This window comes from Lynx canadensis, chromosome B3, assembly GCF_007474595.2.
Source record: "Lynx canadensis isolate LIC74 chromosome B3, mLynCan4.pri.v2, whole genome shotgun sequence".
Lineage (NCBI taxonomy): Eukaryota > Metazoa > Chordata > Mammalia > Carnivora > Felidae > Lynx > Lynx canadensis.
In genome coordinates, this window is record NC_044308.2 from 7426281 (window position 1) to 7442641 (window position 16361).

General features: G+C 46.3%; 1 protein-coding gene across 2 annotated transcripts in view; it reads left to right on the forward strand.

Annotated features, from left to right (window-relative positions):
* The window catches only part of NTRK3 (neurotrophic receptor tyrosine kinase 3), a 380533-nt gene that overhangs the window by 319115 nt on the left and 45057 nt on the right, over window positions 1–16361 (forward strand). For both annotated transcript variants that reach the window (XM_030317425.1, XM_030317426.1), the window contains 2 exons: window positions 7718–7890; window positions 10964–11207. In XM_030317425.1, the coding sequence (XP_030173285.1) occupies window positions 7718–7890; window positions 10964–11207 (417 nt within the window). The remainder of the gene's footprint in view (window positions 1–7717; window positions 7891–10963; window positions 11208–16361) is intronic.

Here is a 16361-nt window from a genome sequence, read left to right on the forward strand (position 1 = left end):
CTGATTAGCTGTGCAACCTCACACAAGACACTTAACATCTCCAGCCCTCAGTTTCTTTATCTGTACAATGGGAAATATAATATCCTTCCTTAAAAGCATTGGTGATGAAATCACACAACATGTAAAATTGTTCATCCATTGTTTGGGACATAGTAAATGCTCAATAAAGAGTACTTGCTACTGGTTTTTATTATCACCATCATTCTCAATGTTGGTCTTATTGAATGTGCTTAGACACATGACATATGGCCTTCCAAGCTTACACTGACCAGCTAGAATAGGGGGTGCTGAACCTTTTCTCTAAAAGGGCCAGATAATAAATATCTTAGGCTTTGAGGGCCATATGCTACCCGTTACAACTGTTCTCTCTCTCTCTCTCTCTCTCTCTCTCTCTCTCTCCACACACACACACACACACACACACACACACACACACACATCTATTAGAGAAAATATATGTATATTTTACAAAAGTAGGCATTGTCTGCTGACCAAGGATCTGGAAAATAAATAAGGAACTAGAGTATATTTTCTGTGAAGGCTAATCATTATTATTGCTAGACTGCCTGAGAATAAACTTGTTCAGTGTACCTCCATAGACGCAGGATGGTCAGATAAGCAAGAAAGTCTTTAAACAGCTTGGACCAGGGGAGTGGAAAGATTTCTAATTTTGTCTCCAAACAAGGATTCTGCACTGCTCTGAAACTTTTAATTTATCGGGAGACACTAATCCACTGGGCATTCCAATATCCATCTGGGGACTGGTAAATGAAATGGACATTTTTGTGCTTTGAGCAGGAAATGAAATGATGGCCCCAAACCTTGGGAAATGTTCCTCACTGAGTGGTCAGGTGTTAAAGGACAGTACCCGGATTGGACAATGCAGAAAATGTGTTTCTGTGTTCATCTTTTTAAGATGGTTTTCTTCTCTCCTTGGGTCTGGGAATGTGGAGGAGACGAGTGCCCCAGGATTTTACAACATTTGCAGCCCAGGGGATCCACCCAGACTCCAGCCCCTGGAGAAGACACTCATTTACTCTAGAGAACGGTCGAGAAATGGTGTTTCCTGTTTCTCATCCTCTTTAGATTTTACTGCTTTGTGCAGGCTCCTTCCTCTTGAGGCTGTTCTCATATTGGTGCAGGGTAATTGTGGACTTTCAGAGAACACATCTGAGTATAACCCAAGGTTAGGTTTTCCCCAAATTGTGGCTTTAAATCAGTTGGCAAGAATCTTTTGCCCGGTGGTTGCAATAGGGGAGACGGAGCAGACATCACAGCTCTGTTCTGAAGATGCTTGTAGTCTGCTGGGGAGACAAAAGAAGACCCAAGAAAGAAGGAGAGCAGGGCAAGACAGAGCGTAATTTGTGCATAAGGGTAGTGTAAGACTGATAATATGTGGTTTATATTTTTAAATAGGTGGTGCCACTTTTAAATAGTCACTTGACAGAGAATACATTTGTTCAAAAGATCTCAAAGAGTCTCTTCTGATAGCCAATAGCTGATAAGAACATGAGAGAGGTGTCCAACCTAATTAATCATCAGAAAAATGCAAGTTGGCCATATTGAGATACCAGTGAACACCAAGCAGAATGACAACATAGTGGTGACGATACCAAGTGCTAGTGGGAAGGCGCAGCAGTATGATCATTTTGAAAAAGTTTGGTATTCTAGAACATTAGCATACTGTGTGACCTAGCACTGCTACTTCTAGACCTGTACCCATTATCTATCTATCTATCTATCTATCTATCTATCTATCTATCTATCATCTATCTTTCTATCATCTATCTACCTATCATCTATCATCTATGTATCCATCCATCCACCTACCTATTTATCTATTTATCTATCTATCTATCTATCCATTCATCTATCATCTATCTATCATCTATCCATTCATCTGCTATCTTTCTATCTATCCATCTATCTATCATCTACATATCATCCATCTATCTTTCTGTCTATCCGTCTATCTATCATCTATCTACCATTATCCTCTCTCATCTTTCTATCATCTATCATCTAATCTATCAATCACCTATCTATCCATCCATCCACCCACCTATTTGTCTATCTATCTATCTATGTATCATCTAGATATATGTCTATATATCTATATCTATCTATATCTATCTATCTATCTATCTATCTATAATTCCACTTATTTCAAGTTTAAAAAACAAGTAAAACTGAACTCTAGTGGTAAGGGATTTATATTTAGATAGTCGCAAGTATTTTACAAAAGCCAAGACCGTGGACTGCATAAGTCAGTGTAGTGGTCACCTTTGGGGTGAGAGAAGGAATACTGGAGGGGCGGGGCATGCAGTGGGAGCCCTTCTGGGGGTGTTGGCAATATTTAATTTTTTCCTTACATCGAGGAAACACTGGTATTAGTTTTGTAATAATTCAGTGTGCTATAAAAGACTTTTCTTTCAAAGATTGATCGTATTCCTAAAAATATGCCCCATTTATTCATGCCATAAATATTTATTGAACACTTACTATGTGGCTGGCACTGAATGAGACCCTGGGGATGAAAGAGGAGAGGGGACGCACAGGCCTCTGTAGCTCACATCTCTGAATTCTAGCACAGTAGAGCCCGGAAGGGAAGTTTCCGAAAGAAGAAGAGGGCATGTACAGAATGATGACAGCAGCATCTCACAGAGAATGCTGATTATGGTGCTCACGATATGCTGGGCCCTGCTCTTAGTAATGTCTGTGGGTAAAGGTTTGTTCTCACGGCCTCCAGAAGCATTAAGCATCACCGCTATCCCCATTTCACAGAAGTGGACACTGAGGCACACAGAGAGAGGTCAAGCAGTTCGCCCAAGGACCCGCAGTGAATCAATGGTGGGGCCACCTCAGATCCAGGCAGGCCTTCTCCTTCCCAGATGAGGGGATGAGCCCCTCGTCACTGCTTTTCCTGGTTCCCCGTGTCTCTCCATGCTCTGTCCCGGGGGAGTCCCCCCATTGCTCCAAGTCATGAATTCTTGTGGTTTAGTGTAGCGCTTGTCCTGTCTGTGGAGGCTTTTGTTTTAACTTCAATGAACCACATAATCGACTTCCGAGATACCTAATCGGTTCACGTTTTTGTTGTTATCTGAATTTTATTTCTCCCTCTTTTGGTGGCATACCTTCTTGGTTTTGTTTTTTTGTTTTTTTGTTTTTTTTTTTGAAATAATTATTTCTTCACTCTCTTTGAGCATTTACTTGTTTGAACATCGCTATCAGCCTCTTCCTATGAAATTAATGTTATCTGCAGGAAATTCATGTTGTGGTTATTGACGGTTTTAATCATTTGGATCCAATAATCTCTTTCTTCCAGTTTGTCTGAACGCCAGCTCTTGAGTTCCCTTTAGTTTGGAGAGTTGTTTTGTTTTTGTTTGGGGCAATCATGATTTCCAGTTTCAGTTAGTTTGCACTGGAATAGGCACTGAAAACATTTTTAGTGCAGAATCTCAGATTTTTACTACTTTCCCAATTTCTTAAAAACATAGGTTTTCCTCTTATTCTTAACACTTTCTAAACACCGACCTTTAGTAGGTTTCTCTAAAGTCTTCGTCTCAGGCTCCCATGAAAACAGCCAACACTTTGTACTCATATTTCATTGCTTTCTATGACGTTTCATTACATTAAGCAATGACATTAACAGATGGATCATAAATGATTTTGGGAAACAATCAGAGCTGACCCTTGGCAAGCTCCCCTCTGGGACAGAAGTATCTGTCTGAGTATCCAATTAGCAGTGAGTATTCAGGGCATAATAGATGCCAGTCAGGATGTTCCTCAGAGGGTGATGGACAGTACCAGTGGATTTGGCCAGTCATGTGGATATAACTTGGTGGAGAGTTTTTCTGGCCCAAAGAACAGCATGTGCAAAGGGCCTGAAGCAGGTAAAAGTTTGGTGGGTACAAAGGACAGAACGACCAGTGAGACTGAAGTGTAATGAATAAAGGGGAAGAGGGCATGGGAGGAAATGAGGCAGACAGAGATGGGGAGACCTGACATTTGGAGCCTAGGGGTTTGCATTGTATCCTGAGAACAGCAGGAAGCCAATGGCCAGTTTTAAGCTAAGAAGACAGATGAGAAAAGGGCATCCATGTCTGTAATAACTACCCATCTTCCTCTCTCATAAAATCGTCTGAGAGTGTCAGCAAGAAGCGGCTGCGGATTTCCAGACTAAGAGAAAGATGATTTTTATGCTTAAAAAGTGTTAATTGACGTGTGCGTGTTTGAACATTAAAAGTTTGGGCGTTTAGAAATGCGTGCATCCCCGCACATATTAAATGGGTTTCGGTGTGCGAGTGAAATATGAAACCAAACACTTTGAACTATCCCTCCGCCCCACCCCCACCCCCCTGCAAGAGAAAAGGAAACTGGAAGGCGGCAGCCCTGAGGCTGGACAAGAGGAGGATGTTAAATGACCTTGACAGAGTCGGGAGCTACTGAGAAGTTCGAGTGTTCTTGCCGTCAGGATGGCTTCCCTTCCATGTGACCAAGGGGCCCCAGTGGGACCCAGGCCTGGGGGTGGGGAACGTGAGAGATGGCACACTTAGAGAGGAAGATCAGAAAGTGTGTTGTCCTCAAATTTGGGAGGGAGGACAAGAAAGGAGACAAGTCAGGGGGCAAATTCCAGATCTCTTTGTTCTACGGACACTGCTCAAAGGACCTAGGTACGAGCCGCCTCAGCTTCAGAGACCCGTCGGTGAGACCCAACTCCCTGCAATAATGGTTGGCAGCCGTGATGAGCACCAGTTCTGCCCCCGGCGCTCACCGGTGCCACTGACTGGTGATCCACTTTGAGGTTTCCCAGCCCCGAGGAAGGGGTTGGGTGTGTGGATGCCCCTGAACAGTGCAGGAGAGTCTCTGAGCTGGTTTTCCTCCTCGTTAGTCTCCTCCTGTCATCTCTGTCCCAGATGCATCTATCCCTAGGGGTTGGGGCCATGTGCATCCCTGGACCCCAGATACCAAACCCGACTTTTTGCCAGTTACATAGGAACTTCAGGTTGGACCCAGGAACCGGCAATCCCAGTGTGAAGGCAGAGAGGGAACTGGCAGCAGAGAAAGGCTGTGGCGAGACTAGGAGACAGCGGTTGCTTTGTGCCCCGTCTCCCAAATGAGGAGCCTCTGTCCTCCTGGCAGTGTGGGGTGCCAGGCTTGGGGATGCTGGCTGGCATTGCTTGAGAGCTGAGAACGGAAATATCCCGTGACTGCCATTGGTGTCCAGACGGTGCAAGAGAATGATTTACAGAGATGGAGAGAGGCCATTTGGCTGGCCCCAAATTTGATCTACTTTTCCTTCTCGTAAATCCAGCATTCACATAAATCTTTGTAGTCCTCTATCCCACCCATGCTGGGTTCCTCTTTTTCTCCCCCCTCTTACTCTTCATGAAAATAAATAAATCACCGGCAGTCATCCTCTGCCCATGGCCCAGCCCATGCAGCTCGGGAGCTGGGTCACCAAGAGGACCCTGTCTCACCATGACCCTGCCTTCTTCCACCCGTAGCAAGAAGGCTTTGTAAATGCCATTGTTACTGCTGGACGTGGTCACACAGCAGCCTACTCCTTCATTACTGGGTAGCTTCCCTGAGCAGAGCAGAAGAGGAGCGCACATGAGATCAGAGGCGGCAAAGTCAGCGATGGGCTGGACCGCCCCCCTTCCTTCTGGTCTGGGTCTGCACCACCAGCTCAGCATCCTTGTGGGGCCTGGTCCCTCTGCCATCAGGCCACATTCTCGCCTTTCCTGGCCTTCTCCTCTGCCCTTTCACACTGTTTAACTTCTGTGCCCGCTGTTCCCTTGGGGACATACCTAGTGACCGATTCATCTGGTAAGTTAATCCAGCAGGTGCGCTGCACAGGAAAGTATCCTGGGCTCCAGATTCAAGCTATGGCTTCTTGGCATGGTCTTTGGCAAGTCACTTCCCCATTCTAGACCTCAGTTTCCTGACCTGTCACGTGGGAAAGCTACACCGGGTCAATTCCAACATTTCTGTCAATAGTAGAATCGTTTACTCAAACACGTTTTTGGTGAAAGCTCCGAATTTTGAAAAGAATGAAAGGTGGTATTGGTTGAAGTTGGAGTGGATTTGACCTCTGGCTGAGAGACCGCGGCTAGAGGCACTGCCACCGAACTCTGGGGGTCGAGAGGGGCTGAGGTCCTGTTTAACTGTACGCCTCTGTCATTTCAGACGTGTGAATGTGGACAGACAGGGCTGGGCCTCAGTTTCTCCCAACTCTAGAAAGGAGCAGGTGGAAGCTGGTGATGTTTAGGGCCCTTCTGGTGCCGAGTCCATCATCAGTAATGTGTGCTAATGACTGATGAGGTCTGATGGGCCCCCTAGATATGAGGCTTGCATATTCATGTTCCCACAGCGCTGTCAGCCGAGGCAGCCCTGTGGATTTCAGTTAACGGGCATTGCGGTGGCCGGAGAAAGACCTCGCTGGGGCTGCGGGGGAGGGGGTGGGGGGGCTTTTGGTGGTACCATGGTCTACGGGGGAGCGCAGTCTGCCTAAATCACCAAAAAGGCCACATGCTTGACAGAGAGGATGCAAACCCATCTCATGCCAGTCTGGATTTCACTAATCTGAACATAGTGTGCATACTTCACCCTCCCCCCCCTTCCCCCCATTGCCTCATGTTGTGTCCCGTGAGGTTACTAAACCGTGTTGGCTGAAGGAAGTGGGTGTTGTTTGGCCCCATTTGCCTTCTGAGCTTGTGGGGAAGTTGAGGAAGCCCAAAGAAATGTGTGCGCACACCTGCCCAGGCCGTGTCTCCTGCAGGAAGGGGCCCTCTCCTTCATTGGTCATGCTCCTCTGGCCTAACATGGCTGCATCCCCGTGGCAGTGCCCTGTCCACGATCCCTCGATGTGCTCAGCGTCTTCCACGTCAGTCTCACGGTCCCCTTCTTGTGCTGGAGCCACCACACTCCTACCTAACCCCCCTCCTGGCCATTGCTTGCCCATTTATCTTCCTGGGCCCTGGGGCAGGTCTGATGCCTCCCGCTCTTCCTGGGTTCTCCCTCCCCACAGGGGCTACATCGTGGCATTTTAGTGGCCACCGGATGCCCACCTCCCCATCCCACCCTGGGACTTGGAGGGACTTCACCCCATTCTGGTCCTGAGTGGACCCGGAGGCTGCTTCCTGTTCACTGCCTTCCCCATAGCTGCAGCCCCATTCACTCTCCAGTGCCTCCTTCACCTTCCTACTAGGAGACACAGGCGCCTTCTAGAAGCCAACACGTTCATGTTTCTCTGCAAATACGTACTCCTTCACCATCTAAACTCAAGGAGTAGAAAGAACAAGGAGACTTTATTATGTTGTCTGCCTGATTTCTGGTAGGCTCTGGGCAAAGGCTAATTTGTAGAGTTCAAGCAATGGGGCGGTGGTTTTCCCACTGTTTCTTTTAGCTGTGGGACCATTTCTTGAAGGAAGCCTTAGGGGAAGAGACCTTTGTCAGATTTTCCACCTCCACAGCTCCCTCCCTCTGCCATTCACACCAACCTCGGGGGGAGTGTAGGGCTCTGAGATGAACATGAATTGAAATCACTGGCCGGTGGATGGGAGACGGGGTCAGAAAGTTGGTTTCTGTTTCATGAGAGATGCCATGATTTGTTGTGAACCCGCAGTCTTTATTATGGGCAGGTTTATTCCCAAGAGGGGAACAGACAGGCCCTGGTCCTCCGGTTGCTGAAAAGCATGTCATGCATTGTTTCCAGGCCCTGAAGGATCCCACCCTGGCTGCCCGGAAGGATTTCCAGAGGGAGGCTGAGTTGCTCACCAACCTGCAGCACGAGCACATTGTCAAATTCTATGGTGTGTGTGGCGACGGTGACCCGCTCATCATGGTCTTTGAGTACATGAAGCACGGAGACCTCAACAAGTTCCTCAGGTAAGCAAGGACTGCGGTCCCCACCCCTAGTTCCCCCACCCAGCTCCGCTGAACCCCTGTACTTCACCTGGAGTCAGAAGTTACCCCCACTTAAGTCTGGGGATTAGAAATGAGGCGTAGCTGTTCAATCTTCCATACCATCTCCTGAGGAGCAAGCTTCAGACCTTCGTCACTGATTTCTGGTGGGTAACGTTGAGGGGGCCGTGACAAGGGAGTATTTTCTTCCTGATCACAAAGTAGACTGGCCACAAGAGAAGGCTCTGGAATGAGTCCGAGGAGGGAGCCCCTACCAGCCTGTAACTCTCAGCTGAGAGACTCTAGAGCCGCCCTTTCTCCTGATTCTCTGAATAGCTTTCTCACTTTGTGCCTTACATTTCTTAGTGCCGCAAAGTAGAGCTAATTACACCCCTCCTGGAAAACTTCATGGTGGAGACTTTTTTTCATGATGAATAAGAAGGCCCAAGGTTACAAGCTCATCAGGAGGCCATGATGGTTGAAAAAGAACAGCAGATTTTCCTTGGATAAATTTATAACCGTGCTATCCAGTACCTTGGCTACGTATGGATATTTGAATTTAAATTTACACTACTTAAATAGAATTCAAAAATTCATTTCCTTGGTCGCACTAGCCACATTTCAAGTACTCAGTAGTCACATGTGGCCAGTGGCTACCATGTTAGACAGTGTAGTATATGATATTTTTATGAACAAAAAGTTCAATGGGATGGCACTATTCTAGAAAGGTCGGATTCGTGGTAAGAGGGTTTCCCCAAACCTGGATCTAGATCATCTGGATTTTGAGGTCCTCTTGAGGGAACTGGTAAGAGAATGGAACCCCAGCCAGAAGTTCTGGATGGGGTTGCAGGGGTTGGAAGTTCTGGTGGGGGGCAGACTCTATCTTCCCCAGGGAGGACAGCTTCTCACCACTAGAGCAGAGTTAACACTCTTCAGCTTCCTACTTCCAAGTAGTGCCCAGATGCGGAGGGGGCAGCCATGTGTGAGGATCTGTGGAATTCAGGGTCCCAGGAAGCAGGTTTGAACAACCAGGCCCTAGACACTTAGGGTGTGGTCTTAGCCACCTTTGAACTCCATCGAATCCCATGGCCCATAGTGACATTTTCAGAATTCGAATGTAAGTCATAGAACACTGTGACACACTCACCAAAAACTGATGAGCATGTCCTTGAAGTGAGACATTCCTTGGGTGCTGTGGTTTTAAGGGGGAATGGAAAGGGCCCGTAGCAGATAATGAACTTTTCTTATGAGCTGGATTTCCAAAAAATGGCCCCCGAGGAGTGGAAAGTATCTGTAGGGTGTTTGGAACCTCCTGAACTTGGATTTTCACAGTGAAATTTATTCCTCTCTTGGAGAACTCAGCCCTTATCATAAGACAGACCCGGGTTCGCATCCTGAATTTGTCACATCTTACCCATGTAACGTAGAGCAAGTTCTTAAACCTTAATTCTCTTTCCTAGGAAACAAGACTGTTAATAACTGCTTCAGACGTTTGCTGTTATGAGTACTGAATGATTATATTTGTATACCACTTGGATGAGTTTTCCATGTAGCTGGGTTTTCAGTCAGTGAGAGCTACTATTAAATTATTACAATTACCATTTCATCAGAACTGTGAACCAGTCACTAACACAGGCAGTGCTGTTTCTCAGTATTGAGGATCTTTAGGCTGTGCCCGCACCCCCTGGAATGGTCAGAGGGACATGCTCATTTTCCACCGAGCCCTCACCACAGATTCAGCGGTGCCTTTAGCCCCATGTGCCACACACAGGGCTACAGAGAGCTCCTGGTGCCTCTGTGCGCCACTGTCATTCCCAATATAAGGGAGGAGGGAGAAAAAGAGGCTAGAAGGCAGTTGGTGGCTCTTAGGGGCAGGCTGCAGTGTCCTCTCCTGGTAGACAGGAGTGCAGGCTTGCTGGCTGATGCCCCTTCTTTGTGAGCTGATGCCGTAGCTCTCTTTTGGAGGGGTGAAGTAGGCAGATCCCACAGGAGACAGTAAAATGAATGTGTTCATATTTAATGACTCCTTTCAGTGGAAATTGGAGAAGCAGTAAAACAGGCTGAGGCCTCTCTGTATACCAGGGCTCCTTGGTCCACAACTTCATAAATAAGGGCTCTGGGTATGGTTACGGCGCATTGGGCTTTCTGGAAAAAAGAGTGAATACTGAAAGTGACCGATATGACAAGGCAAGGCATTAGGATAACAAATTCGGGCCTTAATTTGGGACGGAGGGGCAACCGAGGCTTCAGAGGCCTTGGCTTCAGGGTCATAGGGTCTCTCCAGCCGGCTCTGCCACCAACAAAAGTTACCCAGACCTAGGCAGCGTGGTGGTCAGTGTAAGAATGTGGACTCAAGACCCCTGCTAATCAACAGTGTGGACTGCCCACTGGCAGCATCAGCACCGTGAACTTGTGGGAAATGCAAATACTCAAGCTCCACCTAGCCAATCAGAATCATAGGGGGAGGAGCCCAGGGTTCTGTTCAGTTGGCCCTCTGGACGATGCTCCCTGAAGTTTAAAGCTCTCCAGAGCCACACGCCGCCTGGTTTCAGTCGGCCTCCTGATTACCCATAAGGCCACTACGGCACTACTGTGACTTTGGCCAGGTGATCTGATCATTTTGTGCCTCAGTTTCTCTATCTCAAAATTGGAGTGGGAGGATTAAGTAAATTAATAGATGTAGGGTCCTTAAAGCAGTGCTTGGAACAGTAAGGGCTCTGTAAGAGTTAGCTATTGTTGTTTTTTGTTTTTTTTTAACGATTCTGTAGTAGATATCTAGAACCCAGGAAACTCCTGAATAGCGTTAAGATGTTTAAAAGAGTAGATGTATTTCCTGATCCATTAGAGTATGTCTGCATCATCTTAGCTGGGAACCTGGTTGTACTCATATCCACACTCACATGATGTAATATTGGGTAGATAAGACTAGGCAATAAGTAGGCTAGGAGAGATTTTATCCATGTCTGTGGTGTATTCCAGAGATCACGGCATCCAGAAGACTACTCCCCTTGATCTCCTGAATTCTCCTGTCCCCTGTCTTCTCTCCCACCCTTCACAGGGCCCATGGGCCAGATGCTATGATCCTTGTGGACGGGCAGCCACGCCAGGCGAAAGGCGAGCTGGGTCTCTCCCAAATGCTCCACATCGCCAGTCAGATTGCCTCAGGCATGGTGTACCTGGCCTCCCAGCACTTTGTGCACCGGGACCTGGCCACCAGGAATTGCCTGGTTGGAGCCAATCTGCTGGTGAAGATCGGGGACTTCGGCATGTCCAGAGATGTCTACAGCACCGATTACTACAGGGTAAGGTGGCTTTTCCAGCTGCAGGACTCAGCAGCAGAACTAGCACCTCGCTCACATGTCTTTGTCATTGTCCATTAACCCTGTCACTCGAGAGAACACACATGCGCACCTGTGCCCAGACATACACGCAATGGTCATCCTTTGGCCACTTCTGCTTCTTGACATACCTGTGTATTATTCTCTCGATAGCTCACGCCTCCCTTCCCTTTGGACATTTAGCTCAAATATATTCTTCCGTTGCAATGACATATGCATCGTGTTCTTACTTGCATCAATACTCATTCTTCATGCAAACGGACCCATACGTATATGTGTATGCCCAAATGCACACATATTCAAGCTCAACTTGGTACTACATTTTAACATCTTCCACCTCAGTCCCTGATCCAGCCTTACCCACAACACATTTTATTCTCTGAAATTATCTGGTGACTGGGTAGGCTTATCTTGCCTTCAAAGGCAGATCTTAATGAGAAGTCAGAACCCAAAGTAAAGTAGCAAAAATCGTTAATGAGGTGCTGAGCACGATCACCCCAATGATTTAGGAAAGAGGAAGCAAGAAAGCATGTTATTGTTGCCAACTTTTGAGAGAGATGCAGGTTGGCTTTAACAAAAGCTTTCTGATTGTGAGAGGAGATATCACGTTCAATTTTACTTCTATACGTTAATAGGTATCTTATTTTTCTCCCAGAATTATTTTCTCCCTTAGTCTTTGGAAATCCCCTTCTAATGGATTTGAGTGGTTTTGACAGTGTTTTTATTGCCAGGGAAAGGACAAGTGGGCATGAGTGTCATTGACCCTGAAAGAGGGAAACATGGGTGCAGCCTGAGATGCAGAGATCGGGTAATTTCTGAAAAATGATCGGAAGGCACATGCCTCATGAGATGCGTAAATTTTACTTCAGGGACATCGAATGGGTGAAGAGTTTGGATAGGTGGCATCAGAGAAGGGTGGGACAAACTTCTGGAGGTCAAGAGGCATGGCAGCCATGGTGGGGAATGAATGTAGGGAATGAACGATCATATTATGAGTCGAAGAGCTCAGATATGATTGTCCTGTCAGCCTAGGCATGATGGGCGAGGAGGTGGGGAGTTTGGGGGTGGCATATACAGATCAGTTCTATCTGTATGCTCCTGGTGGCTTTGCCTGAACACCATTGCCCAAGACATTAAAACTGATCACTGGAGACACTTCATTTTAGCCAGGGCCTGAAGAAAAATGAAATATTTAAGAAATGCCCTTTGTGGTTAGAAGTGATTTGTTCATGGTACAACCAAAGGATGGCAGATGATATACCATCAGGAGAGAATGTGAGGCAAAGAAGACCAAAGGGCTTCTGGGAAGGTAGTATATCTGAGCAAGCTGGGCCATATCTCGAGCCACCTGCCCTATCCAACATCCCCAGATATGGAGAAGGGAGTATAACGTAGCAGTAGCCACAGATGGATGGCCAGGGCAGACCTGCCAGGAAATACCAAAGCGGAGACTTTCTTTAGCATCTAGGCTAATTTTTTCACTCATTTCCAAGAGAGACATTGGTATCATTACTAAGGGCCATGAGCCATAGATTTCTTGAGTCTGGCTGGAGTTGGCACCATTTAATTGCTTTGCGTTCTGTGTAATGGGGTTTGCTGGCCTGTCTGGCTGAGCTCGGATTTATGTTGGTGTTGATAAAAGCAAGGGAAGGATCATCGTTTTTCTGTGTGAGGCAGATGTGTGATTATGCCAATCTGTTCTCAGCTGGCTTTACCATGGTCTTGGGAAATAATATCTGACCAGAATGTGTGCAGACTCAGCTTTCAAGCTCACTTCAAGGAGTGCACTTACTATTTCTTGATTCTGATTCAGAAGAGTAAAGAAAAAAAAATCACCTCTATCAGTCACCAAATGACACGGCTTTCCTCTTGCTTTAACGACTAAGAACTGATGCTCTTTACTCCTGGGAGAGCAACAAGGGGCAGATCCATCTCCTTCCTGTGGGCGCCAGGGCTGATTGGAATTTGAGGAAGGGAGAGTGAGGTGGAAGACGTCCACTCTCCAGGTATCTGCAATTGCTTTTTTCATGAGTTCTAAGCCAGGCATAAGCTGAGGCCAGCTGGCTTGAAAATGTGTGTCTTTGGTCCCAAGGAGTATGAAATAAAGAAGAGAGTTATGGTAGTAAAAACAGTGCACCGCGGGAAAACTGTGCATCCCACTGATGGTGGGTAGATATTATACTCTCCATATTCCGAGAGCAGCCTGTATCGTATCTTCATGTTCAGTTGCTCACGATGTCCTAACCTATGCACAGCTCCCCCGCCCTCACTTTCTGTAAAACAAAAGGCAGAAGTAGATTTCCCAGAGGTCACATCAGTAATGAACTTTGAAGTCTTGTTATCCATGTTGGAAGATACGAGGGTGACAAAGGTATTCTGCATTGGGACCTAATGTTACCTAATGCCACCATTAGCAGACATGGGACCCCAACACACTTCCCCTAAACTGTCTTTAATTTTCTTATTTTAAAAATGAGGACAAACATAGTCTCTTGCAGAGTTATTTTGGTGTTAAGCAAGTTAATTTGTGTAAAGAGCCTGGAATACACTACTTAATGGATAAACCATAGCTTATATTATCTTCCTTAGTCCCCCTTCATACCCAAGGCAGGAGAGGCACAGGGATAATCTGGTTTCCAGATGTAATTCTCAGGTCAGACAGGAGGGCCTCCTGACCACTGGAAAATAAACTGGGATCATGCAGCTGCCCCAGAGGAATAAGGTCTTTAAGTTGACCACCTCTGGAAAATGTCCTTCCCAGGGTTTCAACTTTGATAGAAATACTGGATCGTCAGTTCTTGCCTGTTCCTCTGGTTAGTGTTTATATGGTCCTCATAATCTGAGAGTGAAGTCCACGTTCAGGTGATTTACAAAACATTTCTTTTTGTTTGGTATACCAGCTGAGGCTCTGGGGGGAATGCAGTGATTTATTATATAGCAAGAATACTGAAGGATTCTCTCAGCAAGCCGACATCCAGGACAAATTGGCACCTCTCTGCTACTGTAGGTTACGGAAATCTGTTGAGCCTAGGAGTTTGCTGGTTTCTTGTGCCTAATTCAGTTAAATGCAGATGATTCGAGCTTGTGTGTGTGTGTGTGTGTGTGTGTGTGTGTGTGTGTGTATACACAGGTGCACACTCACATATACAAGTGTTCATCTGCCCAGCGCAGATTCCATGATATGTACACAAGAACAAAGAGAGATGGAGACAAGTTCCTCCTTACATTCTTTTTAAAACTTTTTAATTTCTTAAAACAAGAAGCACCATCTGGCTCATGTATGAGTGATACACAAACGGTTTACAAAGGTGAGCTGCCTGATTTCCTATTACATATTTAGAAAGAGAAAACACACATGTCTGCACCAGAGTGCCAGGACCATTTGTTCTGTCTTCTTAAGACTCTGCCCAGTGACAGATACCTTTCCCTCCTGTGGATCACTCACTCTACACTTCCGAGATGGCTTTTAAACTGGCTTGGACAGGGGTGGGGTTTTGGTGCCATCATACCAGGACATCAGACAACAGTAAGGAGTCAGCGGTCGAATCTGGAATTAAAGAAAGTTTTGAGAGTCCTGAAGAGGAGGAATCTGGGATTCCAGAATAGAAATGTTTGCAGATATTTTTATTTTTGGGGGGAGGCGATATGCTGAAATATGGGAAAAACAGGATCCGAGGGCCCAGTGCTCTGATCCTCCTTACCCAGAGGACCAGGAGAGTGCCTTCCTGTTCACCTGGCTGTCCTTTGTGCCTAGTGCAGTGCCTAGTACTTATAGATGCCCAATAAAAATAGGAATGAATGGATGAAGTCAGAATGGGGCTTCAGAGTTAGGCAAGAAGTAGATTAGGCCAGACCAAGAGTAGTCTGGACAGCAAACAGATGCCCATCTAGGGGAGCTTAGTCTTTGCAGATGTTGTAGGGAATCCATTATCTAAGCATGTAGAATAAGTACCTGGGAACAATGTCCAGAGGACACAGGTGAGTGGTGGTCAGAGTCAAGGATGACCCCAAGTCAGAGTTGAGTCTTGGTAGGGGGTGGAGCCAAGTGTCCAGGAGATATGAGGGGAAGTATGCCAAAATGTCGGCAGAGACACATAAGGGGGACAGAAGGCATGTCTGGCATTTGATAACAAGGCACTGGGTTCTGAGTTGGTGATTCCAGATCAGGGTGCCTGGGAACCCCTGGGGAGGATGTCAACAGTAACCATTTGGATGTGGGAATAATCTAGAATAAACTGATTTGACTGGTAGAATATTTGATTTCGTGCATGCCATGGTGCCCCTATGGCCAGTGATGGAAAGTATAGGCTCTTGGGCCCACATTACCTGGTTTGCATCCCAGCTCCTATAATTCCAGGCTGGATAACCTTGGGCAAGGTATTTAACCTTTCAGCGTCCCCAACTGTAAAATGGGGCTACTAGTCCATATCATATGCATTTACTGTAAGGATTAAGACTTAATGAATATAAAGCTCTTGAGATAATAAACGTTAAATAAATATTAATTAGTGTTACTATTATCGGAGCTAAAATACAATGTCTTCCTAATCCCAAAATGGGCATTTTGAATAAGGCTTACCCAAGTGTATTAGTTAAGCTAGGCCACCTGCTATAGTGAATAGATGCAAATGTATATATATTGGTTCCCACACAAATAGAAGCCTATTTGTAGGTCATATACCAGTATGAGCAGGTGAACTTGTTGGAGAAGTAGCCCTCCTTTGTGCAGTTGTTCAGGCTGCTGGAGCTCTACCCTCTTCTTTGTGTGGTGTCCTTGGTCACCGTAGGCATCCATTCCCATTCCACAGCTGGAAGGGGGAAATGGACATGAAAGAATGCATGTGGTTAATGGGTCTGATCTGGAAGAGGGGCCTGTCTCTTACGGCAAGAACCCAGTCACATGCATGGTCTCACTGTTTTTAAGGGAGGCTGAGAAATGGAGTGTAACTGTGTTCTCAGGTAGAAGAGAAGAAAATGTGTGGTAGCGAGCAGCTGGCAATCTCTGCCACGTTATGGGTGAAGCAAAACTCCTTTCTCTTCCAACATTCCATTCTAATGGCATATCATTCCATGTCTGATGATGTATCAGGAAGGTTAAGATAAGATAGACTTACTTTC